Source organism: Hydractinia symbiolongicarpus, chromosome 10 (genome assembly GCF_029227915.1).
Source record: "Hydractinia symbiolongicarpus strain clone_291-10 chromosome 10, HSymV2.1, whole genome shotgun sequence".
Classification (NCBI taxonomy): Eukaryota; Metazoa; Cnidaria; class Hydrozoa; order Anthoathecata; family Hydractiniidae; genus Hydractinia; species Hydractinia symbiolongicarpus.
The window spans coordinates 650,966-678,002 of NC_079884.1; the positions used below are offsets into that span (position 1 = coordinate 650,966).

The 27,037-nt window shown below is 33.1% G+C and overlaps 2 protein-coding genes across 2 annotated transcripts in view; both read right to left on the reverse strand.

The window, feature by feature from the left end:
* Positions 1-27,037, reverse strand: part of LOC130612143 (zinc finger protein Gfi-1b-like) — an 81,613-nt gene that overhangs the window by 37,528 nt on the left and 17,048 nt on the right. The gene's annotated exons all lie outside the window — the stretch shown is intronic.
* On the reverse strand, positions 21,522-21,914 carry LOC130612071 (uncharacterized). Its single transcript, XM_057433361.1, has one exon. The coding sequence runs from the start codon at positions 21,912-21,914 to the stop codon at positions 21,522-21,524; it is 393 nt and encodes a 130-aa protein (XP_057289344.1).

Sequence of the window (27,037 nt, forward strand, 5' to 3'; positions counted from 1 at the left end):
TATATACAAAGCAATGGATTGGGACTGGGAAACAACCGCCAGTCGCAGCACATATTTACATATGATCTGAGCATCTTTTAACGCGAAAGTTGATTAAACAGCTCAGATATAATCTAAGTTATATATTTTATAACACCATACTGTGATTCATTCCCGTTATGCAATGAAAAGGCATAGTACTGATAATTAAGATATAATGTACTGAGGTTTCTCTGAGGAAAAGTCGCATTAAAAAGGAAGATGTTGTATTAATTACTAAAAAAATATTGTCTTGAAGGGTTACTTTCAACAAACAACCATCAAAGAACTTCTCTTTCCAAAGAAATTGGAAATGCTGTAACTAAAGATTTATTATTTCCATAATTCACTTAAAATACAAAAAATACCTCTGATTACCGTTTTTCTGCATTATTATTTACAAGCCACAATTTTTTTAAAAAAAACCTAAAAGTAATTGCGGTGGTTTTTGTTTCATTAAGGCTCCTGCGATACTGATTCTACTACATTTACAGCTTCCATTTCAACTTTAGACTGCTTAACTAGACAACCGCTTTAGATATCAATCCTATTCTATGCAACGCAAAGCAACCTGGAGTGATTCAGGCTTTTATAGTCTCTAACATAACACTGCGGAGTTTAAAATAAATGACCTTCCGTACATCAAGCAAACGCCAAGGTACCAGTAGTCAAAGTAAAACGCAATGCTACAACTCCGTTTTAATTTTTTTTTAAAATGAAGTTTTTACGCCAAAATACTAGGGATATATATTTACTGTCGATGACAACGTTTTCGATTTGTTTTACACGAGCGTAAAAATTTCCAAGCAAAGCCACAATATCAAACTGATAGTTTTTTAAGAGGTGCCGCTTTTCAATTAAACAATGACTAATCACTTCCTTTTACGCATATTTCTAGCCTAGTTTGCCATATTCATATTTGTGGCTACGATTTCGAAATCGTACATGGCATCAAGTTAACGCTTAACCGCAGGTACTATCGCAAGATATCTCTGCCAATATTCCATTCCAAATACAATACCAATTACAATTGGTCATTGTATCAAATCCCATTGAATTGATTGAGCGACAATCAAGCTTAATACACCTTCACCCAATGAGTTTTCTTTGATGTCTTTAAACTTTTTTTAAACAAAATAAATGTGTTTTTTAAAATCCTTACTTGGAACTTCATAGAATATGAAATCCCCAGATTCATACAGCAAACAAAGAACTTGTTACAACAGGTTTTTTAATTTTGTCCTAATTAAACTGTGCCTAAAATTGAGTCATATTAGTACAAGAAGAAAATTAAAAAGATTTTGACCGAAACATTAATACCACAAAAACAACATCTTTTAACATGTCGGACTAAGTTTACAATTTATTCAAACACCAATTCTAAAGTCAAAACATCAAAGTTCTAAAATTTTACGGAACATGTAATTCTGTAAACGTGTATTGATCGGCGGTTATGGTGTTGAAAGTGACCCGTATTACTATATTGAACAATTTTACAAACTAAAAGATCAGAGATTGTGGTATACTTTGTTGCTACATATTGAACTGTTTGTCCATTTAGGCGCATGTTAACGTTATTAGAGACTCTTTCTACAAAGTATGCAATTAAGGAAGGATAAAAAAGTGCTAAATTTGTTAATGAACATGTTACTTGCACAGAAAATCACGTCCCATATATAGTTATCTAAGTGATTTCTTCAATATTTTCTATATTGTCAACAATGGCACGCACCCCAGTTTGTTAAAACGTATTGTCCTAATACAGTTTACATCATTAACATCATATTTGCAAATTATTTTCGCTTTAGTCTCTTGACGATACGTATTTGAGAATAGGCTATTTATGTATCTATTTTTTTCCTTGCTCATGTCATATGATAGTGGACTAATAGACTTCATATGATAGTGGGCTAATTTCAGCCCGGCTAATGTGATAAACCCTAAAAAGCTGTATTTTAATTAAAAAAAAAAAAAAAATTAGCAAAAATGTTGTTTCAAGCTGAACCTGAAGGGTTTAAGTGTATTTCAGGCTCTTGCAGGGATGATAGCAGCAGGCCAGATGTGGATGTTCGAAAATGATAGTTACTCAGAAAATTAAACATTGTGCATGGCTCACACAGTCGAACAATTCATTTGTAAGCCTTTCAATATACAAGTTGTGATTCACTTCTGGTTGTGCAATGAAAGGGCGTAGCACAGATAATAAAGAATGATGCGTACTAATATGCTTTTTATATGAAAAATCTCATTATTTGTATATTTGTATAGATAACAAATTAATCATTCATTTGCGTGCTTTTTAATTTGTAATATTTTATAGATAATAATTTGCATTCAATCAATGTGACGTCAAAGATGAGATTTTCGTTATCTCTATCTGTCATTTTTCTTATTATAGCTAAAGGGAAAAGGGAAGTATATTTCTATACACAAATGTTGAAAACAATTTAAAGATTAAGTATCGTAGTATACAAAAAAGACCAACATGTTATATTATAATATCTAAAAATACTAAATTGTTACGTAAATTCTATGCTTTGTAAGTCATGATTCTCATAGAAAACAACAGAAGCATATCACAAAGAAATAACATATTTAAGGATATATTGGAGAGAAAAAAGTGTGTAAAACACTAAAATAAAAATTCTTTTTTTTCCTGTAAATCCAGTAAAATAAATTTATAAGATTCTAAAATGTTTTGTAAGGATAATCTTTAGGTGCGATTGGTTTCTGTTGTTTGTAATTTTTATCCTGGCATGAAATAACGAGATAACTATAGTAAAATATTTATTAAAATGATAAACAGCGATTATTGTTAAATTCTGATATCCTGTCATTTGCAGAATATTTAAAAAGTGAAATATGTTCACCAAAATGGGCAACAAAAGCTTTTCTTCGGCCCTTATTACAACAGGTCTTGTTACAACGAAAGCAAGTATAATTATGCAAACGTGAGCAACGCTGAAGGTTATTATTTCGCAATAATTCTAACTTGATTACTTTTAAAGTAGATTGAAAAGCGATAGTATGAAATATAGTTACGCTCGTCAGCAAATCATTGACTCTGAGTTGCAGTATTAAGGAGGCTAGTCATTAACCCGTGATAAAATGCACAGGGCGCCCTTTTTTAAATTACATGCTATTGTGTGCGCCTGTAGCACGACTTTTTCTTCCGGCCACACAGACAGAATACGGCTATTATCAAAGAGACTAGCCGTTAACCCGTGGAAAATTCCACGGGGTCGCCCGTCCTTTATATATCGCATTTCGTGTTTCCGCCACGGGACTCGCCTATCGCAGACAGACAGACAAAATACGTCTATTATTAAAGAGATATTTCTATCAGAATTTAACACAGTTCTATAGTCTTATAAAACAAAAACAAAAAAAAGAAACTAGGAATTTAATAAGAACTTAAATTTTGAAATCTTTGTTTACGAGGAAGTATTAATTGTGTGTTTCTTCTTTCTTAAGTTGTCCAATTTATTGTTACAATAGGTAAGCAGTCCAAAATCTGAAAAAATGGCACTGACAATACTGAAAAAAAATCATAAAAAACAGGCATTTACTCCTAGCATTTCTTTTATATATGAAGCATATATTACCGACTTTCAAACAGCGCAGTCTGGACACGAATAAAGCGCTTGTAGGGACAAATTTTTAGCTTGTTTTTGTGTGACTTGATAGCCTAGTCAAGTTTCTTAGTCACGTAGAAAGGCGGAGAAATGTGTAAGCTTTTGTTGTTTCTTTCCTAATTCTTTGCTTTTTATACTAACGTTTAACTTTTAAATAACGTGTTGAAATGGTGCTGCTAGTCCTCTCTTTGGTATATTAACTTTATTAAAACAAGAACAACTTACAATTATTAACTTTTACAAAGTTCAAAGCTGGATGATGGTAAAAGGGTATTCTTAGCTCTGTGCCTGCAGAAGCAATGAGCCTGGACTGAAGTATCTATAAGAAAATTACGCACTGCTAGATATTACACATCTTTTCCTTATAATCAACTTTCATGGTATGAATTAAGTATAGCTAGATGGCTAAAAACCACCATATGTACAATGTAATGTATGTTTGGCTATGGCTACAACAAGGACAACCAAAAAGAATTAGAGGTAGCTAGCTAATTGTTGCAAAAGTAGAAGAAAAGGATAATCAAATATCCAGCTAAAAGAATCAAGATATGGATAATTTTTAAAGAATATTTTTAAATTTGGACGAAAGGTTATTAAAAATGCCACAACTGCATATGTAGCTAATACTGTCCTTATCAAGTGATTATCTAAAAGCGAATATTTGACCCCGCCAACTACATAACTTTATGGTTAAGCATTTCTAAAAATAACTTGTGATGGATTGGGAAGTCATCAGATGAAAAGCGAATTATTAAAAACATTCAAACATCCATTTAGCTTTTATAATTTTATTGTTTTGATGCAGACAAAGTCGTGGATGCCGACAAAGACGTAATCAAGACATATTTTCAGACAATGTATAAGGAACTGACATACATATTGGAATATAGATATATTGATAAATGCTAATGCCAAATTTCGCTAACAGATTCATTGTTAATCCTGTTGGGTTTAAAAGTGAATTTTAAGTTTTTTTATTATTTAATTCAACTTTTTCTGGCTAACTTTCTTTTTTGAGAAAAAGATTTTAAGGATAAAGGTAATTTTTAAGAGATGGATTTTTACAGAAAGAAGTTTTCATGATGTTTTTAGGCTTTCTTTTTTAGTTTACAAGTTCACAAAAAATTTTAAGAGTGACTCATGTGTTTGCATGTGTTTACAACTTATTCGCTGAAATAAATTCTTGTCAATAAGTATAAAGAGAACATTTCCTTACTTACATGTAATTTTGCTATGATATCTTTCCAACCTTTTCTTATTCTTGTCAGAAAAGTTTGACCTACCATTCCCCTTCTAACCAATTATATATATGCAATTTTGGAGTTTTTTTTGTGAGAATTAATTTTTTTATATCGGGTATTTATTATTAACTAAAAGATTATATATGTCAAATGTTGATGAAGATTTTTGCAAAAACAGTTTTGCTGATGCTGAAGATTTAGTAATTTTAGTAAAAGAAAAATCAGTATTGTTAAATAATGAAAACTTTATTGTGGATAAAAAATGAAAAACTTTGTGGTAGAAATTTGTGGATGTTGGATTTTTTTTGTAAATTTAGGCTTAAGGTAGATGTAACTAACAGCTAACATAATGATAATATAAGAAAAGTATTTACAGTGATGTTTTCCTTGCCCCTGCACACTGGCCAGTCTAACTAAATCTAACTGGCTTAAACTACACCTTTCACCACACCTTTCGTCAGCTATTTAACTAGCTAGTTAGCTAACTGCACTTGCTTTGTTTTGAAATATAATGGTATTAACTATTGGGGACAATACTTTTTAAAGGTAACAATAAAAAATAGCAATGTGGTGCCAACAATAACATTTCTTTCTGGTTTAACACGTTGGACACTTGACTTTTAGCTAGGCTAACCTTCTAGTCATTTAATAACCTTAAATTTTGTGTCCATAAACCATTAAAGAATACTCTCCTTTAATTTTAGTGTTATAATAGTAAAGCAAGGAGGTATAAAAGTTCTTTTGTACCTCCATGGGTAAGCCACAAGTTAAAGTTTCTGTTAATGTTGTTGTTGTCTTCTTCTTTTTGCGCTACCATTATGAAAAATTTGTCCCTACAAGCGCTTTACTCGTACCCAGACTGCGCTGTATAAAAGTCGGTAATGATATGCAATGATTTCAAGTACAAAAAATGACCCTGATAAATGTTTTTTTAGCATCAGAATCTTATTGCATCATTGTTCTCTGTTAAATCCTTAACGAACTAACCACAAAATCATCGAAGAAAAAAGTAACAATAATTGCGGTGATTTTTGTATCATATTAACTGTAAGTTCTTCGCACCCAGTCACGACATCACTATCATTACATGGCACTGTTTCCTTCTAAAAGAAGACGCAATTGTATGTCATATGTTCATTCAATACAGAGAGCAAAGATAGTATAGTCTGAATACTTCTGCCCATTTAAGACACAATTTAAGTTTATTAACGATACTTTTCTTCAACATCGTAATTTATTACAACGCAAGCCATGATGTAGTTTTAAAGACTTATCTCGTCATTTACTCTACATTACCCTAAAACTGCAGTATAAAAAGAACAGATATAACCTAATTGATGCTTCAGATATTTCCCAAGCTTTGTTTTTAATAGGATAATTAGCTGTCTCGCGGAATGATTCATATTACTGGATAAATAAATATCGTAATGAAAATAAATTGTCATCTTTTCATGGAAATAAAATTAATTTTTGGTTGTCCAATAAGGTAAAAACAGTGTGGTGAATGCGTTTGGGATTTTGAGAACAGAATCAACCCGTTATATTAGCCAACAAGATATTTCAGTAAACTCATTTCGCTTGAAGTTATTGGTGTGCACATAGTAAGGTGTATACACTATAGAGAGCAGGCTTAACACTTCTTCATAAGTGCTTTAAAGAGAAGGACAGAGAAAATCATATTTTGATTTTTCGATCCTAAGTAAAACAAATGAACTACAGATGCAGAAAATCATGTGTGACATATGTGGCATGGTAAAAATTGTACTGTTAAATTTTATCCGAAACATTAATACCACAAAAACAATATCTTTTAACATGTCGGACTAAGTTTACTTTATTTATTCAAACACCAATTCAATGATGTTGAACATGATCCTAAAGTCAAAATATCAAAGTTCTAAAATTTTACAGAACGTGTAATTCGGTAAAGGTGTAAACCCGTATTACTATATTGAACAATTTTACAAACTAAAAGATCAGAGATTGTGGTATACTTTGTTGCTACATATTGAACTGTTTGTCCATTTAGGCGCATGTTAACGTTATTAGAGACTCTTTCTACAAAGTATGCAATTAAGGAAGGATAAAAAAAGTGCTAAATTTTTTAATAAACATGTTAATTGCACAAAAAATCACGTTCCATATATAGTTATCCAAGTGATTTCTTCAATATTTTCTATATTGTCAACAATACAGTTTACATCATTAACATCACATTTGCAAATTTTTTTCGCTTTAGTCTCTTGACGGTGCGTATTTTAAAATAGCCTATTTATGTATCTATTTTTTTCCTTGCTCACTTCATATGATAGTGGGCTAATAGACTTCATATGATAGTGGGCTAATTTCAGCCCGGCTAATGTGATAAACCCTAAAAAGCTGTATTTCAATTAAAAAAATTAAAATTAGCAAAAATGTTGTTTCTAGCTGAACCTGAAGGGTTTAAGTGTATTTCAGGCTTTTGCAGGGATGATAGCAGCAGGCCAGATGGGGATGTTCGAAAATGAAAGTTACTCAAAAAATTAAACATTGTGATTGGCTCACACAGTTGAACAATTTATTTGTAAACCTTTCAATATACAAGCTGTGATTCACTTCTGGTTGTGCAATGAAAGGGCGTAGCACAGATAATAAAGTAATGATGCGATAAAAAATCTTATTATTTGTGAAGATAACAAATTAATCATTCATTTGCGTGTTTTTTAATTTGTAATATTTTATAGAATATGATGTACTTGCTGTGCACATAGTAAGGTGTATACACTATAGAGAGCAGGCTTAACACTTCTTCATAAGTGCTTTAAAGAGAAGGACAGAGAAAGTCATGTTTTGATTTTTCGATCCTAAGTAAAACAAGTGAACTACAGAAGCAGAAATTCATGTGTGACATATGTGGCATGGTAAAAATATAGTACTGTTAATAATATCCTCTGAAACAATCATGTGGTTCAATCTGCTCTCTCTTTAAATCTTTGTGGTATCTAAAGTACAAACTTTATAAATCTAATTGGACTTTATTTACAAAGTATATACCGCTCCACAAATATTTTAGAGATTCGGTTGAAGTGTTAGGGTATGCGGCAGTCGTCTTTATTTCACTACAGAGTTCTTACCTACTAAAATATATAGGCAAATCAACCTTCCACCGCCTCCCACCCAACCTTTCACAATGTCTAACTCTAAAATTTTATTTACTTTGATTTTTCTTAGTTTTATTTTGGACATTTTGTCCGAAGGGAATTATTGGACTGTATTTTCAGCGGATGCGAAAAAAATTCCTTTTTAATAAAGCGAGTATATTTGTTATTTCATTAGCTGTAGGTTTTATCTACAATATTAATATTAAAGTCCTGTCGAATGACTAATAAAAAGGATAAGAAGGATAAGAAATATTTCTGTTTTTAGTATTATAGAGAGTGAGTATATTGAGAATTGACGTCCAAGGGTTAAAAACAGTTGCATAACTTTTTTAGGCGTACCAAAGCTGAAAGAAATCTAAAAAGTAAGCATAATTTTACCTAAACTTTATAACTAAGCTTAATAGTTTGACCCGCTGTACAGACAGAAGCCTCGAAAAGTGAGAAGAGAATGGCATCTTAAAATGAAAGTATCGACTTTTGCAGCGAAACGACATTTATGATCAACTCCTTAAAATAATACTTGAAAATTCTACGGTGTTGAAATATGCCACAGTTCTGGCGATCGGTATAAACATAAGCGTATTTTGCGGCTGAAATAACAGTTTTCATAAACATACTGAGATTAAGATCAAAATACAGTAAGCTCATGATAAAAATATTATTAATGATTTTCTAATTATCCAACGAAAAGAATTTTATGTCTTAGTGAATGCTGTTGTTTAAAAGTCTGTCCAAATCAGCTTGGTAAAGTGCAAGCAATACCTTTGCATATTAAGTTTAGACAAGGTAATTGTTCGCATGTTAATCCAAAGAATTAAGATATTACTGGCTAGATAAAAACTCCATTAGGATGCATGTGATATTTATAAATATCAATCAATGATCAATTTAAGGGAAACCAAAACAGACAAATAGAGGCGTTTGATTTCGCTGTAAGTACAATATGTCATTGTCTAGTTAAATAGTCATGGTTAAATGTAACGATCCTCCCTTTTCTTTTTATCGCACCAGAATAGCTTTTAATTGCATTTTGCTGCATTATTACTTTTTTGATGAAAGTGACAGTGGTCAAAAAGATTTCCATCACCATCTTTTACACAAATTTGCGTTTACTTCCTGAGTTTAATGATACAATTTCAGCCTAGTTTAGAATGAATTAACGGATACAGGAAGTCTAAACGTTGAGGTACAAAAACTAAGAAAGTTTTCATCCCTCAATTATCAGCATTTTTTGTTTCATTTAATGACAGAATAACGTATATTGTTATTTTGTCATTAGATTTCAGAATAAAAAACATCTTTCAATTTGTTCCTTTAAATTTTGCTTTGGTCAGTGTCTTTCTTTACTCAATATAAAATTGATTTGAGTGCATATATGATGTGGCTGGACCACGTTGTCATTAACGGTGAGTACTACTTATTGAATAAATCGCATTGAATACAATTACTAATGTCTGTTGTCATGTACGCAAACATTTCCTCATTTAAGTATAATTTTATTAGATATGAGGAAACGTTTATTTGCTTCAAATTGCATTTTACCAACTTTATGAGAGGAGAAGGAGAAGGAGGAATATTAGTAATATTTCATTATGTTTTTTTTAGCTTGTTAATGATATTTATTTATATTTTACACATTAAAGTGTGTTTAAAATTATGATGAAGCGGCTTAAATTTTTCTCTCACGCATCCGAGATTGCAAGATCGTGAAATAGATAATAGATAGAAGAAAAATTATTTCGTAAAATAACAATTTAGTCTTCACTTCCTTACCCAGTACGCAGAACATATAATCAGTTTGAATTCTGTGGGATTACGTGTGACACGTTAGTAATGGGTTTTGTTTATGAAATATTTTTAATTACTACTGCAAAACGACTGCTGTTAGTACTGATAATTTTTAAACCAAAAAAAAAAAAATTGTCTCATTTATTGAAATCCCTTCGTACAATTAAATTGCTAAACATGTAAAAAATATATTTAGATATTTTGTCAACGAGAGTTGAGGTTTTAATCAGGTGTTAAAGTTTTCCTGAGAAGTAGTATTATATATATTTCGCCAGTATAAAAGTATGCATATATATAAATTACAATGCTAGTTGGCATAAAATAACGGCAGGAGCAAGTAGAAGACACAAGGAGTGTTATCATCGAGCCTCTAGTGTTGAGCTTCTATAATAATACTTATAAAGTATACTTTCCTATATTTACAAGAATAATTTCTCACACTCTCAGTCTCAGTTTTTTCTATGTGCTACAATATCTATCCTAAAAATACTTTCTTTTGTCGATAACTGTTCAAAGTAACTTATCTTTTGTTACTTTTTTAAAATCAATATGCTACGTATTTTTATTTAAGAATGAATTCCATATAACGGGACCTCTGTGTCGAATGGTAAAAGTAGTAGATTTAAGAATGGTTTTTGGAATAATAAAATTACTTTTTGCATACCTGGTATTGTATCTATGCTTGATATTGGAAAATTGATTTGTGAAAGTTGTAGGTAGCAATCCATGTCTAACTTTAAACATGAATTTTTAGCCAGATAAAAATGTATTTTCAACGTATAATCCTTTCCCAAATGTAAGGCGTTTGTCACGTGGAGACCAAGAGTTTAACATAGGTGCTTTTGTTCAATTTAGAGGAAATTTTACTAAATAGTTAGTTAAAAGGGAGTTATAAATAGTATTGACGTTACATATTGATAATCACATTCAGGTTTTACAATATATTGATAGAGATGGAATCGTGGTAAAGCATTTTTAAGACGACGTTAACGTCTATTTTTGACATTGTATATAAATTATAATAATTCCCTCGTTTAACTTTACGTGGCTTTACTAAAAAATTATTTTATGTGTGAGATATAAACAGATACAAAACTTAAAAAATAGTTACACTGCTAAAGAATGGTTAAAACAACTCCTTAACCAGTTATAATGTCAGAGAATTTGGTGTGATAGTAGGAGGGAGCGTGTTTAATAGGTGATAAATAATTATTCCTACTCATGCAAAAACTTTTTCCTTCTGATGTGGCTTCAGAAGAATGAAATATCTTAAACATTGATTATGTTTATTTTTTCTGTTTTTTCTCTACATTAAACATATACGGGAATGGCTAAATGAAGTTTCCTCTTGTCTTCAATGAGTATTTATTAATTGGTAAATTTTACTTGCGAATAAAAGTGATATTAAGGCTACCTGAACTTATATTATTAGTCGGTTAGAGATAGGACACCTGGATATCAAGAAATTGAAAAAAGCGTCACAAACCAACTACTATAAAATTTTCCGCGCTTAACCACTGGCGAACAATGAGAAAATTCTATTTTTTTGCGCACTTGGATGCGCAAAAAGTTGTACGTGGTCACTTCAGTAGATGTGTATGCGTATGACTGTATTAACTCAACCCAGTAAGACTATTCAGTCGGCCGTTTATAAAATACTTTTTTTTGCTAAGCTGCATTATTTGGTTATTACGCAAAATTACCGTTGAAAATCTCTATGAAATCCTTTTAATCGGGAAAACATAATAACAGGATTATCATTAGAGCAACGCAAATTTATAATAATTCTGTAAAATTCTGACATGTGATTGATCTGATTTTCAATTATTCCGATATTTACTCAAAAATCGGATTTTCGTGCAATTTTTGACTTTCTTTTAAGTGAATTATGTAAAAACTGGAAATGATTTTAAATAGCTTATATTTGACAGTCAAAATCTTTGTACATAATGTTAAAATTCGCACTAAATTTAAATTAATTAAATTTTAACCCTACGGACGCTTTTTTTGAAATAACTCTTTAATGCTATGTTCCATGGCTACAATACTTAATGAGTTTCAATAATTATCTATTAGACACCTGCATGCAAAATTTTTAGGTCCCATACCTTTCAGAGGCTTTCATATTGGCTATTACTCGAAACTACCCTAAAATTCTCTACAAAACCCTTATACGAAAGAAAATGTAATAACTTTTGTTAGGATTATGTTTAGAACTTGAAACTTACAACACAACTTTGCCTCATCAAGAAGAATCATTGTGCATGTTTTGCTGACATGGGTAATCTGATTTCCCGATTTTTAGGGTTTTACCCGAAAAACGGTAAAAACATGATTTTCGGGCAATATTTGGCAATTTTTCATACCATCTATGTTAAAACCAAAAAATATGTTAAATAAGTTTTATTTAGCTTTCTGAAACTTTAAACAGAATGTAAAAATTCCCTCTAGAACTAAAGTAATTGAATTTTAAGCAGATAGTGGCATTTTGAACGAATTTTAAGCTTTTTATGACGTCACAGAAAATGTGCTGACGCAAGAAAAATTTATTGCTGCTATTTTGCTCCTTTTGTGACGTACTATAATTGTGCCAAGTTTGATTCAAGTTGGACAAGCCTATGAAAAGTTTTTGGGGAGGGGGCAGATTTCGCTTCGAAGTCACGACGTGATTGGTACTAATCAGACAACGCTTACATTGGGATGCATATTTCAATTACAAATATTTCTCAATGGCTAATTTAAGAAAACCAAAGTAGCAAATATTGCTATGCCTAATTTTAATGTCAAATCACTCAATCCACATACGATTTTGACCGCGAATTTGGGAACGAGATGATTCAGACTATTGTTTAGATAATTGGATACAGGAAGCCCTGTTGTTGAAACTATCTGAAAGCAAACTTTAATTACAGGTTGTAAATCTGTATTGCTTCATCTTTATGTCATTTAGAACACAATAAGCAGTTTATCAATATTAAGGAAGGAAAATCAATTTGACAGCACAATGAATATTCCACTTATTCTTACAGGGACAGAAAAAATATTGAAGTCTTTCGCGGTTATCAGCATTTGATAAATAGGTGCTAAAATTAAACAGCAACCAATGTTTGAGTCATAATGTCTCCACAGTACAAAGTCACTATGTTAAAAGTATATGTCATGAGTAAAAGTAATTTTTTGCTGGTCTGACGTAGCATGTACTATTTTATTAAGGGAAGGAATAGACTTAACTTCTTGTATTTCTTATGTACCAGAAACAACGTATGTCGTATAGTAATACTATTTTTAACGATTTCAATTGATTAGTACCGTGATAATGGATTACAAATTTCTCTTTTTTCTCCTTTGTTCGATCAAATCCAGATATTTCGTGAGAACTTACTGATATATTTTTAGCTGATATACTTGTGGCAAATTTTGGAACAAAGGTTTGAGAATACAACTTTAATTCCCATAACTCGTGAAGATGTATTCCTGAGAAAATGATTTTATTTATCTTTATGTATTGGTATTTTCTGCAAATTTTGCATTAATTTAAATTTTTCTTTAATACCTTTGTTCTCGTGTAGACAAAAGAATAATAAAATAGGCAATTAAAAATTAATAAAACCTACAATTGAATTCCTTTTATTTTTAAAATCTTACTTTTGACAGTTTCTGATTGAAATTGTATAATGCAAAAATGTCAATTCCTACATAAAAGACTGACGAAGTTACAAATTACCGGTAGTAAAGGCTCGTTTTTATTGAATTGCATTTTTCCCTTTGAACAAAAATCTCACAAAGGTTTTAGATTTTACAGAAATTAGAGATGTTGTCCCAGTGGGCATGTGCTACCATAAAAATTCGTTAACCCTTTGAGGTACTGCAGTCAAGCAGAAACGAACCTCAAAACCAGTAAAAAGAACTTGCAATGCAAAATATATTAGTTTTATAAATTTGAAAGTATTTTTACCTCTCACTTCTTTAGTGAGATTTTGGTACTGTGTTGGGAAAAAGAGCAGTATATATAAAAGACACGAAACATTCCAACACCATATCATTTAAAAGGACAGGTGTTGTGGCTAAAGTGTGTGGAACCTTGGTAAATCATTATCATAATTAAGTCCTACCTGAAACTAAAAAAGCAACATTATTATACACAGAGGGAAGATCAAGATTTCGATATCTAACTTACTTTTATAAACCCACTGAAGACATTTACACGTTAATTTCGGCAGGAATCTAACGAAAATAATGGCTTACAGTACACTAGCCCCAGAGTAACATCGTTAACTTAAAAACAAGGTCTTTGTATAAATCATTGGGAGGCTACTTTCAACAAATTAAAGCTATAAAAGAACTACTCTTTTCAATAAAAAAAACGCCTTTAAGTATCATAGTAAGTAAACAACGGTGGCATCATAAAATACAAAAAAAACGTTCACACAATATAAGTCATTATTATTCCCATAAAAGACTTATCATTAAAAATTAAAGACTTCTACTTCTACGGCGTGCGTGTTGAGAGCTTGTCGACAAAAAAGATTAGATTAGATTTTTAGACATGAAAATTAAGTAGATATGTCACACTGAAATAACACATGTTTTAAGTATATATCAGAGAAAATAGGAAAGTAAAAAGAGTAAAATTAAAAATGGATCTTTTCTTCTGGAAATCCAGTAAAATAAGTTTAGATACCTATTTAAATGTTTTGAAGAGGAACATCTATATGCGATTTGTTTAGGTTATTTGTAATCTTTATATGCACCTTGGTATGAAATAGTAAAATAAATAAAGTAAAATATTCATTGAAATGATAAGTAGTGAATTTTTTTAAATACTGATATTCCTAGCTTAAGAACACGTAACCGCCTAAGATACAGAAAAACACACATCAGTTTTTGTTTTGAATAGCAACCGTCAATGTACTAGAGAATATTAAAGATAGTATTACTAACTAGGCAGTGATTACTAATCACCGAAACACGGATCCTTCTGCCATAATCATCGATTATCGTGTGTTATCATTGATTATCACCATGAATGACTTTTAAGGGAACAAAATATATTAAGACACTCCTATATATCTATGGAAGAGTTTTTTTCCCGGATTGAAAAAGTATCATTACAGGCGCTATCATCATTGCCTTATTTTCTATCTTGTCTAAATCTACAAATTATTATTGTTATTGGCGAAACTGATTGTGCTCATCCTTTAAGTGAAGTATAAACAAGAATTATAAATATCATCAATGCAAAGGTTGTCTTGATTTTAATGTTTTGGTGGTGTGAAATTATAAATTTGCTGGAGAAACACATAACGTTCATATGTAATATTACAAACTCAGCCTTATCACGGATTTGTAGCCTTAAAGGAAATGTAAGGAACTCAATAAACACTTAACCTTCGAACTCTTTTTTTACGAGGAAGTAATATTTTTTAAAGCAGTGTACTTCAAGACTGCCTTACTGAAGAAAAAATCGTAAAAAATCAGTTATTTACTTATAGCATTTTTATTATTATTTCCCTAATAGACAATCATTTAAAATACAAAAAAATCCTCTAATCACGCTTTTTCTGCATTACCATTTTATCGCATCCACAAAATTATCTTAAAAAACGTAAAAGTATCGGGGTGATTTTTTGTATCAATAATTGCAACTCCTCTGCACTCAATCGCGACATTATTATGACTTACACGGCGCTGCCTTCGTCTAAAGGGAAATGTAATTCTTAGTGGACGCTGTTCCCTTAAAATTTCGTCAAAATCAACTTGGTAAAGGACAAGCGATTTTTTTGCATATAAAGTGTGGCCATTATCTGTGCGTACATTGAGACATTAAAGATATTACTAACTAGATAAAAACTCCATTAGGACGCATGGATATTTATAAATGTCAATCAATGACTAATTTAAGGGAAACCAAAACAGAAACAAATTGTGGCGTATGATTTCACTATAAAACGACATATACCATTGCTTTGTGGAAGCGTAATGGTAGTTGCAAAGTTCTTCCTTTATTTTTATCGCCTTTCAATAGCTATTTATTGCGCTCAATTGTATTTTGCGGATTCATTGTTTACATGATGAACGTGACAGTTGACATTCACTTTGCCAAAATTTGCGTTCACTTTCAGAGTTCAATGATAAAATGTTAACCTAGTTTAGAATGAATAACGAATATAGGTAGTCTAAACATAGAGCACAAGAACAAAGATAATTTTATCACTTGAATATAAGCGCCTTTTGTATCATTGAATATCTCTCCAGCAATATATAATGATATTTATTGTGTCTTCAGCAGCATTTAGTATCTGTTTATACATCACGAAGACTCTAAGTCGCCATAAGCTACTTATTAGCAAATATTAAATAGGTTGGGATAAAATATTGAAAATTATTCAGTCAAGCTTGTGATGTTCGAAGAAGCGAAAGTAAGTCGAATATCATTAAAACGAGGCTGATAAATTTCGATATTCGATTTCACTGAATCCAGCATACGTTTTTTTATCCTCTAAAAAAAAGAAACAATTTTTTGCAGTCGCTCTCCCGTCAATATTCTTTAGAATTAATTAAGTTGTGTTTTTTTCGAGCCAGTGAAAAGATAAAAGAGTGTTAAATATTTATACGTCCAAAAATTTTCGATGGAGCAATTTGCTTACGGGTGACTGATAACTACCCTTATGGCATTGACATATTACTACTGCTTCGTACATAATATTTTTACCATCACTGAATTTATTGTTGCCTACAGTTTAGTTGCATGGTACGAATAAATAAGATTGTTGTACTAACAGAATCTAATCAATAGAGATACACAAGCTACAAAAATGATACCAAATACCCAGGCGGATCCTTTAGGTACTGTTGGCATACTGATTGTAACTTTAACACTTCGTTTTTACCTTCCTGTTTACCTATTGCGACTAGCTCTACACGCTCTTGTTCACTGATGTTATTGACGATGCGTTTTACTCGTTGTTGAATCTGTTTCTTTAGCACCGTATACCGCTGATTTTCCTGCACAAATAAGCTGAACTCAAAGTCGTTTACGAGCGAGTAGTCTGATACTCTCATGCTTCTGTGCCTTTACCTCTAACCTTCTCGAAGCATTCCTATAACTCCTGTAGCTATACACATCGGTGCGCCTAGACCTGTGGCTAGTGCTCCGAGTCCGCACCCAGTAGTGATCATGCTAACGCCTTGCAATCCATGATCACAATACCAAACCCACTTACTATGCATCTTGAACTTTTTTGCGAGTGTATCACTCTCTTTAATCCCCTTGTGGAGGTAATTCGCAATTTCTTCAATTTTTTTTAGTCTGTATGTCTGTTTTTCATCCTGCATGCTGTCGTCCTCAGGCGCAGTAGGTGATAATGTCGGATATAACTTCACACTATCCATACTTTTTCTATCAGCACCTGCATGGTAATTGCTGTAAAAGCTACATTTTTGTCATAATGGTATTTAACTGGAGACTGTCTGTTGGCCTCTTCAGAGGAAGGGAGATAGCGGGTAAAAATTTCATGTAATCATACTTTTGTAGGTTGTTTCTCTGATATTCAGTATAGCAAGAATCGTAGACTTTTTACCAACAGAAACACAATAGTGGTTATTCAGCTGAGGACAGACAAGTCGTAGTCAATTGTACATAACAGTCTTATACCACTTACCACAGTCGCCCTTCGTGAAATAGTTACCATCAGCCGGCTCCGTACGACTCCTCAAATCCCTTTGCTTACGGTCGATCGAAACAGGAATCCTACAGAGACCATTCTTGCGCACAAAAACCATGGCTTTTCCCTTGACTTTTGCGTTAATATGTGCCGCTATATCTTCAATCGTATACAACCTGTTCTTGAACGTGATCCAGGTAAAATTGTGAGCTAGCCCCACTTTTGTGATAATGGCACTGTTGGTGAGCAACATGTTAAACCACGTAGGTCGAATACTGATCGACTTAAACGCAATCCTCGTATACTGCCCTAGGTAATTGTCAAAAAGCGTGGGTGTAACGATGTCTGTCATACAGAGTCGTTTATATTACTTCTAGAAGAAAGGATGAACGTTGACTCGTATAATTCAAGTGCTTAGTACAAAGTTGAATCAGGGAGAATGGCCCCTGCCTATCACAAAGTTAAAACGCATATCGACACGCAACGCGCGTATACCAGTGGTATTACCAGAGTTTACCAAATATCCTAACAGAATCCTAAAAACAGGCAGGGCAGCCGTTGGGGTACTGGAACATTCGGGTCAATTTCGCAACGCATTGTGCTACAAAAGCACTGGGATTTCTATAAAGCATATGACAGATCTTCAACACTTACAAACAGCATATTTTGCTTCCATAGCTACTACCATGCGCAACGTATATTCGGAAGGATGAAAGTAAGCATGCCTTTCGATGATGGTTTCAGCCGGTACAAGACTCCTTACTCAACATTTGGATCTGCAAAAGTGTGTTGCGAGTAGATTTAGAACAGAAGGTGCTGTAATTGCCAATGGTGACAGGTGGCAACATGTTGAGGGTGACAACGCGAAATTCATCACGCCTACAAGTCAGGGTTTTACCTCGTAAGGTTGACCAAGCTTGGCATGTCCATAGGAGTTTGTACAGTGTTGATACTTGAAGGTTGAAGGTTGAAGCAGTTTCCACTCTTTCCGGCAGCCAAAACATGCTTTCCTGTATGTACAACTTGAACATCCGAGGGCCCACAGGATCCTAGAGAAGTGTATAAAAAATATGATGCTTTTACTATTATTTCGTGTCGCCTTGCTCAGTGGCGGCGTAAGCAGTGAAAGCACCGGAGCACGGCGAGAAGGATTGGCCAATTAGACCCACTTGCCTGGTCTGGGAGGCAGTAAGCCAGATGGCACCGATATAAGGTGGCGTGGGAGATGAGCTCGTAAATTGTCTGATTGGGATCACTTGCTCATCCCCAGAAGATCCGTGCTCATATGAAAGCCAGTGGAGAAAACTCGAGAGTAAGCTTTTGTATAGATTGCCAAAAAAAACCCAGTTGGATTCTAAAGTACAAGCAAGGAGGTTTAAAGAGTGAAAGAGATACATCTCAGTGATTTCTATTGAAACCATCCGTTGCCAATTTGCAGGTTGCTTTGTTTTCACATTCAGTTTTGTAAACAAAATTTTTTAAAACTCCCGCGTAAATTATAAAAGTAACGGTTGCTCATTGTTATTTCTGCATAATTATAAATTGTTCTTATAACGCCGTAACTGCTGCAGTCGTCGAGACTTTGTGCAATGAACACTCACATCCTCGAGACTTTTTGCAATCAACACTCACATCCTCGTTTCAAATGTGCTGATCTCGGGAGATTCTTGGGGATTGAAGATATCCGTACTTCTTGCAGAGCGCTTAAAATAGCTGGGGAAACCCGTGCTAAAATACTTGTCACGGGATCGACAAACCATGCAAGCCTCAAGAAAGGTAAAAATTGGTACGATCTATTTGTCACATCGGATGCTGCTCTGGAGATTACTGATTTAACGAACCTACAGATCAGATTCGTCTGTACAAGACTCTTGTCATCAAATCGGTTTAGCGCCAGTTTGTTCAACCTTGGGGTTTGCTTTTTCTGCTGGATCAGCACAGAGTTTCGTAATATATAGAATAACAAAAATTTAGTTAGTTATTTGCTCAATGTTTGTAATATTATTGGTATTTTATGTATTGTTTACTTACTTGTAGTTTGAACCTCATCTTTAATCCAATACTATTCACCTTTCGTCGGTGAGACTTTACAGCTAGCGTGTTCATCAACACATTCTTCCAAGGTACAGACTTATCTTATCATTGACATAGTAAAATGTGTTTTTTCAGCTTCTATTTAAAGAGATTGGTCGTGAAAAAAATATTTAAGCGAGGCTTTGGAAAAAAAAGGTAAACAAATGTCAATGATAAAAAGTATTTTATTTTGAGCCATAGATAGAAAAGGATTTTTACCACATATGATGTAAGGTTATTAGCAGTACTAAATAAGCTGGAAGATTTTGATAAATATATCATTAAGATCTCTCTTAGCCAAGCAGAGCTAGATAGCTTTTAATTGACCTGTTGTTGTAGACCAACAAATCTTACTAAGATAAAACATAACATCTAAACAAATAGATTTTGTATCCAGTCAATTTTAATTTTCCATGCCTGACATCAAAATCTCCTGTTTTTCCTATGCCAAATATATTTACACTTAAAAACAATTACGCTGAGAGTGGCTGAAAAATAAGAACACAATAAGAACATAGAGAGAGCAGAAGTTTTTTTGATAAGACTCTTAAAAAACACAAACGCACACTCAAAAACATGGGGAACATCTTTCAAGGAAAAAATTTCACCGAATCAATTGTTACTATTATTCGAAACGTGTGTATACTTATAAAAGGGATGTTACATTGTAAATACTTGCAATATACGTACAACAAAATAAATTTAAAATGCTGAAAATATGGAAATATAAGAACAATTTCAATCTCTATAGAATAGGATAGAATTATTTATTCAACAGTTTAGCTTTACAATGTTGGTTAAAATTAGGTTAAATAGCAAATATTTGAAATAGGGCTATCACTGTTAAGGACCAAATTATTAGCCAGGGGCAATGACAAGATGTTGGTAACCTTTAACAAATAAACAAACTAAACAAAAATATAAATTTTATACATTCTATACATAAACTTGTGCAAAACAATAATATCACGTATACTGATTATACTAATACTTAGCTGTACAATGAGAAGAATAACTGGCTCAACATAGATTTTAGCTTGGGTGGGGTGAGAGAGACTAATTAAGTAAAAGGGAGAGCGCTTTGAACATAATTCCATGAATGAATGGACTGTAGTCGAATAGAATTTGAGTCAAAAGATTTGGTGGACACAGTGGGGGATTTATCAGACCAACAGTAGATCCACGAGTCCGATGAGAATGGGAAAAGTCAACATTGAAGGTATAGAGAATTGCCTTAAGAAGATTCTCATGAAATAGATTGTAAAGAAAAGTTACATTTTTCATATGAACCAAATCAGGAAATTTTAAAATACCAAGATTAAAGAAAAGGGAGGTGGAATGGGATTGTTGCTGTTCAAATGAGGTGACTCTCACTGCTCAAAGGTTGAAGACAGTAAATACGGTCAATGAAGTGATGAAGCTATAGCTCCATTAACCCTCTTGAGTTTGATGGCAACCTCATTGATCTGAGATTTCCAACTAAGTTCAAAATCTAGTAAAATGCCAAGTTCCTTATTGCAGTTACTACGGAAGAGTCTTTTGCTGTTGATGAAGATTTTCAAGTCATAGTTTATAGGTTCAAGCTTGTGCTTAAGCAGGATATATTCAGTTTTACTTGCATTCAAAGAGATTTTGTTGCCGTTGAGCCATTGAGAAAGAAACTTCAAATCCATGTTGATTCTTTTTGAAAGGGACTTTAACGACTTGTTAAAACATATTAAGTTGGTCTCATCAGCAAAATGATGAACCAATGAATATTTGATAGCATAATAAAGGTCATTTATATAAATGAGAAGCACATGGACCCTTGCGGGAAACCATGACTAATAAATCTGTAACTGGATTTAAGGAGCAAAATAGATCAAGATACCAAAGTGGAACAGTTTTCTAAGAGGATTTCGTGGTCAACAGTGTCAAAAGGCTTCTGGAGGTCAATAAAAACACCACGCATACTGACCATTATTAATGCATCCATAATATGTGTGCTGTGGAGTGTTTTCGCCTGAATTCAAACTGTTGAGATGACAAGATATCATGTTGTGATGTGACACGTTTGTAGATCAGTTTTTTAACCTTTTCAATATTAGATAGCAAAGAGATCGGTCTATAATTTGTGCCGTCAAGTTTGGATCCTTTTTTAAATACAGGAATAACCTTGGCAATTTTTAATTGGCATGGAAATACACCAGAAGAGAAAGAAAGATTGATCAGAATTAAGAGTGGCTTGGCAAATTCAGATTTTAGAAGAGCTAATAATTGACTAGAAATACTAAATGGACCTACAGGCAATACATGAAGCCAATTCATCAATGTCAGTTGGCGAGAGAAAAATCGAAATAGAATTTCTGTTTTCATGAAAATGAGAGAAGTGCTTTGGAGAAAAAGGAATATTGGTATCAGTGTATGGTATCAGCAATAGAAGAGAAATGATCATTGAAGGAATTAGAAATTACGGAAGGATCATTGGCATTAGTGTTATGAAGATTGAGACAGGTAGGAAAAAGAAGATTTAGACTTTTTGGAAGATATGATAAAATTGAAGCCTTGCCACACCTTGTGAATACTGCCCAGGTTATCACTGAAATAGCTTGCATAAAATATTTTCTTCTCCACCTGGACAAGGTTACAATTAAGTTTCTATACTGCCTATAACGTTTACTGAGATCATATCTAAAGGATCTTTAGTCTTTATAAAGGATTTATAAAGACGATCACGTTGATAAATAGACTTAATAATACCTTTAGTCATCCAAGGATTTAAATCACGTTTGTGTTGGCGCTTAGTCAGTGCTTTTGTTGGTGCATACTGCTTAAGGAGGCCTTAAACTCTGTTATAGAATTTTTCGAAAGAGAGGTCTGCATTGCCAGAAGTTATTTCAAGAGTTTGTTCCCAGTTTGCATCAAGAATAAAACTTTCACGATCAAAATTTTTTCAATCTCTGACACCAGTCTTAACATTAGAAGGAGATTACACTGTTTTTTTGTTGTTTTTTTTGTTAAAGATAACAAATTGAGGCAAGTGGTCAGAGATTGTAGTACAGATATTACCAGACATGGTGTCAAGGTCAGATGCGTTAGAGATTATATTATCTACAAGAGGACTGGAGGAGTTTGTTATTCTAGTAGGAAAAGTTATGTGAGGAAGCAAGGAGAAGAGAAAGGTAAATCTAAAAATTTCTCGACAGGTTTGTCTGTGTCACAGTTTAAGAAGTTAATGTTAAAATCCCCTAAAAGAACCAGCATTTTCTTTTCTTTAGAGACAACTTCTAACAAATACAGTGAATTGAAATCAGCTACGGACATACAGGGATGTCTGTAGGTGCATCCAACAACTATACCCCTCCCCCTGTTTTGGGTCATCTCTATAAAAACAGATGCAAGCTGTTTACTTTTGAGCAAGTTGGTTTAATTCATCACGGCATACATAATCGAGTGATGATGATGTATATAAAAGTGCCCCGCCATTATTAGAATTAGAAGGGGTATGTTTAAAAGAATAGTTATGTAGGGAGAGGGAACATTTTGGGTGGAGATCTTAGTCTCAGTAATACCAATGATGCTGAAGTCAAACCCCCAATAGCTTATTAGGAGCTTAAGTTCGTCAAGATGGAGCGAAAGAGAGGCAATATTTAAATGCAATGCAGAAAAAATTGTCTTTCAAAACTCATTGGAGGCAAATTCTTTAATTTTTTAATACTTATAGTTGACTCCTCCCATGTCATAGAACTGATTACAAATTTTAGTTGAAAAGGAATTTGATTGCAAGAAGAAAGGTCTCAATAAATTCATTGAGATGGCAGAGAAGCTCTCAATACCATTACAAGCAGGGGAATCATTTTGTAGCAGAGAGAAGATTTCTTTGCGACATTTGATGCAGTGCCAATTATCATTTGGAATTTCGTAGGAAGGTATAAACAATATTAGTCAGAACGGATAGTTCCTGGAGAAATTCTTTATTGGCTAGCAACATTGATTTAAATTCTATGTGGTTAGCCCCCTCGAGGGTATAGCTCATGACATGTTTAGAGCAGCTTTTGAAACCTAAATCGAACTAAGATAGTAGATTAGTAAAGCCTTTTTGATATAACTTTTAAAAACGATAACTAGCCACAACTTGCTTTTTCACAAAAACTTCAAAGTTTTTAATGTCACGAGTTTTCCAAGACCGCCATTTTTATTAAAAAAACGTGGTATAATACACCGGATATATTTGAAGGGACACTTTATTAACACCGAAAATCTACAGTTGAATTTTGGCCTTAAACTTTAGCTAGCTATCATCCTTCATTAAAAGGTTATTACTAAAGTGAAGAATAAACGCTTACCTTCGTACATCTATGAAGAATTCATATTCCGTTCAGAATTTCTTGAAAAAAACACGTTTTGTTTTTTCTATACATACGATAACAACAAATATGGCTGGTTGACCTTCGAGCTTTTTCTCCAACTGATTTCCTTGGAAATTGTGCAGGTAAATCATTTCGAAGGCGAGAATAAGCCCCTGAGAGCTTTTTAACCAATTAACTTTGGCGGAATTCAGTGGATAACCTGATGATTTTCTTAATCTTTTTATGTAAAATTGTCGGGATTCTGTACTGAAAGAATCGGTAATTAGTCATATTGCGAGTAACGCACAAAATGAGCTGGAACCTAGTAACGAGCCTTCTCGCATTGTTTGTCTTAACAATGAGAATTTGAATAAACTAGTCGTTAGCCCGTGTAAGAATCCACGGGTTCGCCCGTCCTTGTTATACCGCATATTGCGTACGTCTCGCTACATGCGCAACTAAGCTACCATTTTGCGTGACAGACGGACGGACAGACGTATACATATCAGTATTTTAATATAGATCTCTTATAATAATACGGAGCTTCTGTCTGTGACTTTTGCAAAGTGGATAAAATTTCTTTGATAAAGTCTATAAAATATCGCCTATAAATTTGTTCTGTAAATTAGCAAACTTTGACGTTAAGGCAATATTGACGTCAAAGGAAAGTATATTAAGATTAGTGAAGCCATTGCATTGCACTTTTAAATTTAAGGCTTAATAACATGGAAACGGGTGGAAATAACTGACGTCATCTCCTGCGTGGGACCACCTAAGACCAATTTGGGTAAGTTTCCCAAACCTGGGTCCCCAAATCCGTTTCGGAATGGCTGGGTTGATGACGTCATCAAAATCCTTTAAACCCTAATATCTCTGCAACCGTTTGTCAAAAGTACATAATCCTATACATTTTCTTGATCAGTGTTTCAAGATCTATACGATAGAGGCAACAGGTATACAAATTTCTAAAAAAAAATTATTAGTTTTGACGGGGCCATTGCTGACGTCAGCAAAATCTTTACATCCTTATATCTCATTAACATCAAAATTTTTATCCTGCTTTAGTGGATTTTCCACGGGCTTTATCGACTAGTCTATATAATAATGCGGAGCTTCTGTCTGTGACTTTTGCAAAGTGGATAAAATATAAAATACATATACATACATAAAACGGTTCTGTAATTTATCAAACTTTAACGGTAAACAATATTAACGTCAAAGGAAAGTATATTAACATAAGTGAAGCCATTACAGTGCACTTAAAACTTTGAGGCCAAATAACTTGGAAACGAAGTGGTGACGTCAATAATTTTTCACCGCGTGGGTAACTAGGGACCACCTGGGACCAATTTGGGTAAGTTTTCCAAACCTGGGTCCCAAAATCTGTTTCGGGATGGACGGGTTGATGACGTCATCAAAAACTCTTCAAACCCTAATATCTCTGCAACCGTTTCTCAAAAGTACATGATCCTATATATTTCCTTGATCATTGTTTCAAGATCTATACGATGAAGGCAACAGGTATACAAATTTCTAAAAAATTTTTTGGGGGTTTTGACAGGCCATTGCTGCCGTCAGGAAACATTTTAAACCTTTATATCTCATTAATTGCTTATTAAAACCACATGATCATATACGTTGTCTTGATCAGCAGTTTACGCTCTACACAATAGAGGCAACGTGAAAACAAATTTCCATGAAAAAATATTTTGTTGTTGACAGATCATTGCTGACGTCATCAAAATTTAAATAATAGTTCTTTTTTACTGTTATTCTGTCTAAGTGGATTTTTCCACGGGTTTTATCGACTAGTCTATATAATAATACGGAGCTTCTGTCTGTGACTTTTGCAAAGTGGATAAAATATAAAATACATATACATACATAAAACGGTTCTGTAATTTATCAAACTTTAACGGTAAACAATATTAACGTCAAAGGAAAGTATATTAACATAAGTGAAGCCATTACAGTGCACTTAAAACTTTAAGGCCAAATAACTTGGAAACGAAGTGGTGACGTCAATAATTTTTCACTGCGTGGGTAACTAGGGACCACCTGGGACCAATTTGGGTAAGTTTTCCAAACCTGGGTCCCAAAATCTGTTTCGGGATGAACGGGTTGATGACGTCATCAAAAACTCTTCAAACCCTAATATCTCTGCAACCGCTTCTCAAAAGTACATGATCCTATATATTTCCTTGATCATTGTTTCAAGATCTATACGATGAAGGCAACAGGTATACAAATCTCTAAAAAAATTTTTTGGGGTTTTGACAGGCCATTGCTGCTGTCAGGAAACATTTTAAACCTTTATATCTCAATAATTGCTTATTAAAACCACATGATCATATACGCTGTCTTGATCAGCAGTTTATGCTCTACACAATAGAGGCAACGTATTATTTTTATTTCGCCGGTATAAACGTATGCATATGTATAAATTACAATGCTGGTTGACATATAATAACGGCAGGAGCAAGTAGAAGACACAAGGAGTGTTATCATCGAGGCCCTAGTGTTGAGTTTCTATAATAATACTTATAAAGTATACTTTCCTATATTTACAAGAATAATGTTTTCTCACACTCTCAGTCTCAGTTTTTTCTATGTGCTACAATATCTATCCTAAAAATACTTTCTTTTGTCGATAACTGTTCAAAGTAACTTATCTTTTGTTACTTTTTTAAAAGAGATAAAAGTATCAATATGCTACGTATTTTCATTTAAGAATGAATTCCATATAACGGGACCTCTGTGTCGAATGGTAAAAGTAGTAGATTTAAGAATGGTTTTTGGAATAATAAAATTACTTTTTGCATACCTGGTATTGTATCTATGCTTGATATTGGAAAATTAATTTGTGAAAGTTGTAGGTAGCAATCCATGTCTAACTTTAAACATGAATTTTTAGCCAGATAAAAATGTATTTTCAACGTATAATCCTTTCCCAAATGTAAGGCGTTCGTCACGTGGAGACCAAGAGTTTAACATAGGTGCTTTTGTTCAATTTAGAGGAAATTTTACTGAATAGTTAGTTAAAAGGGAGTCATAAATAGTATTGACGTTACATATTGATAATCACATTCAGGTTTTACAATATATTGATAGAGATGGAATCGTGGTAAAGCATTTTTAAGACGACGTTAA

Coding starts and splice junctions, on each gene's coding strand:
- LOC130612071 (XM_057433361.1), bottom strand. CDS start 21,914: ATGAAAACAGAAATTCTATTTCGATTTTTCTCTCGCCAACTGACATTG.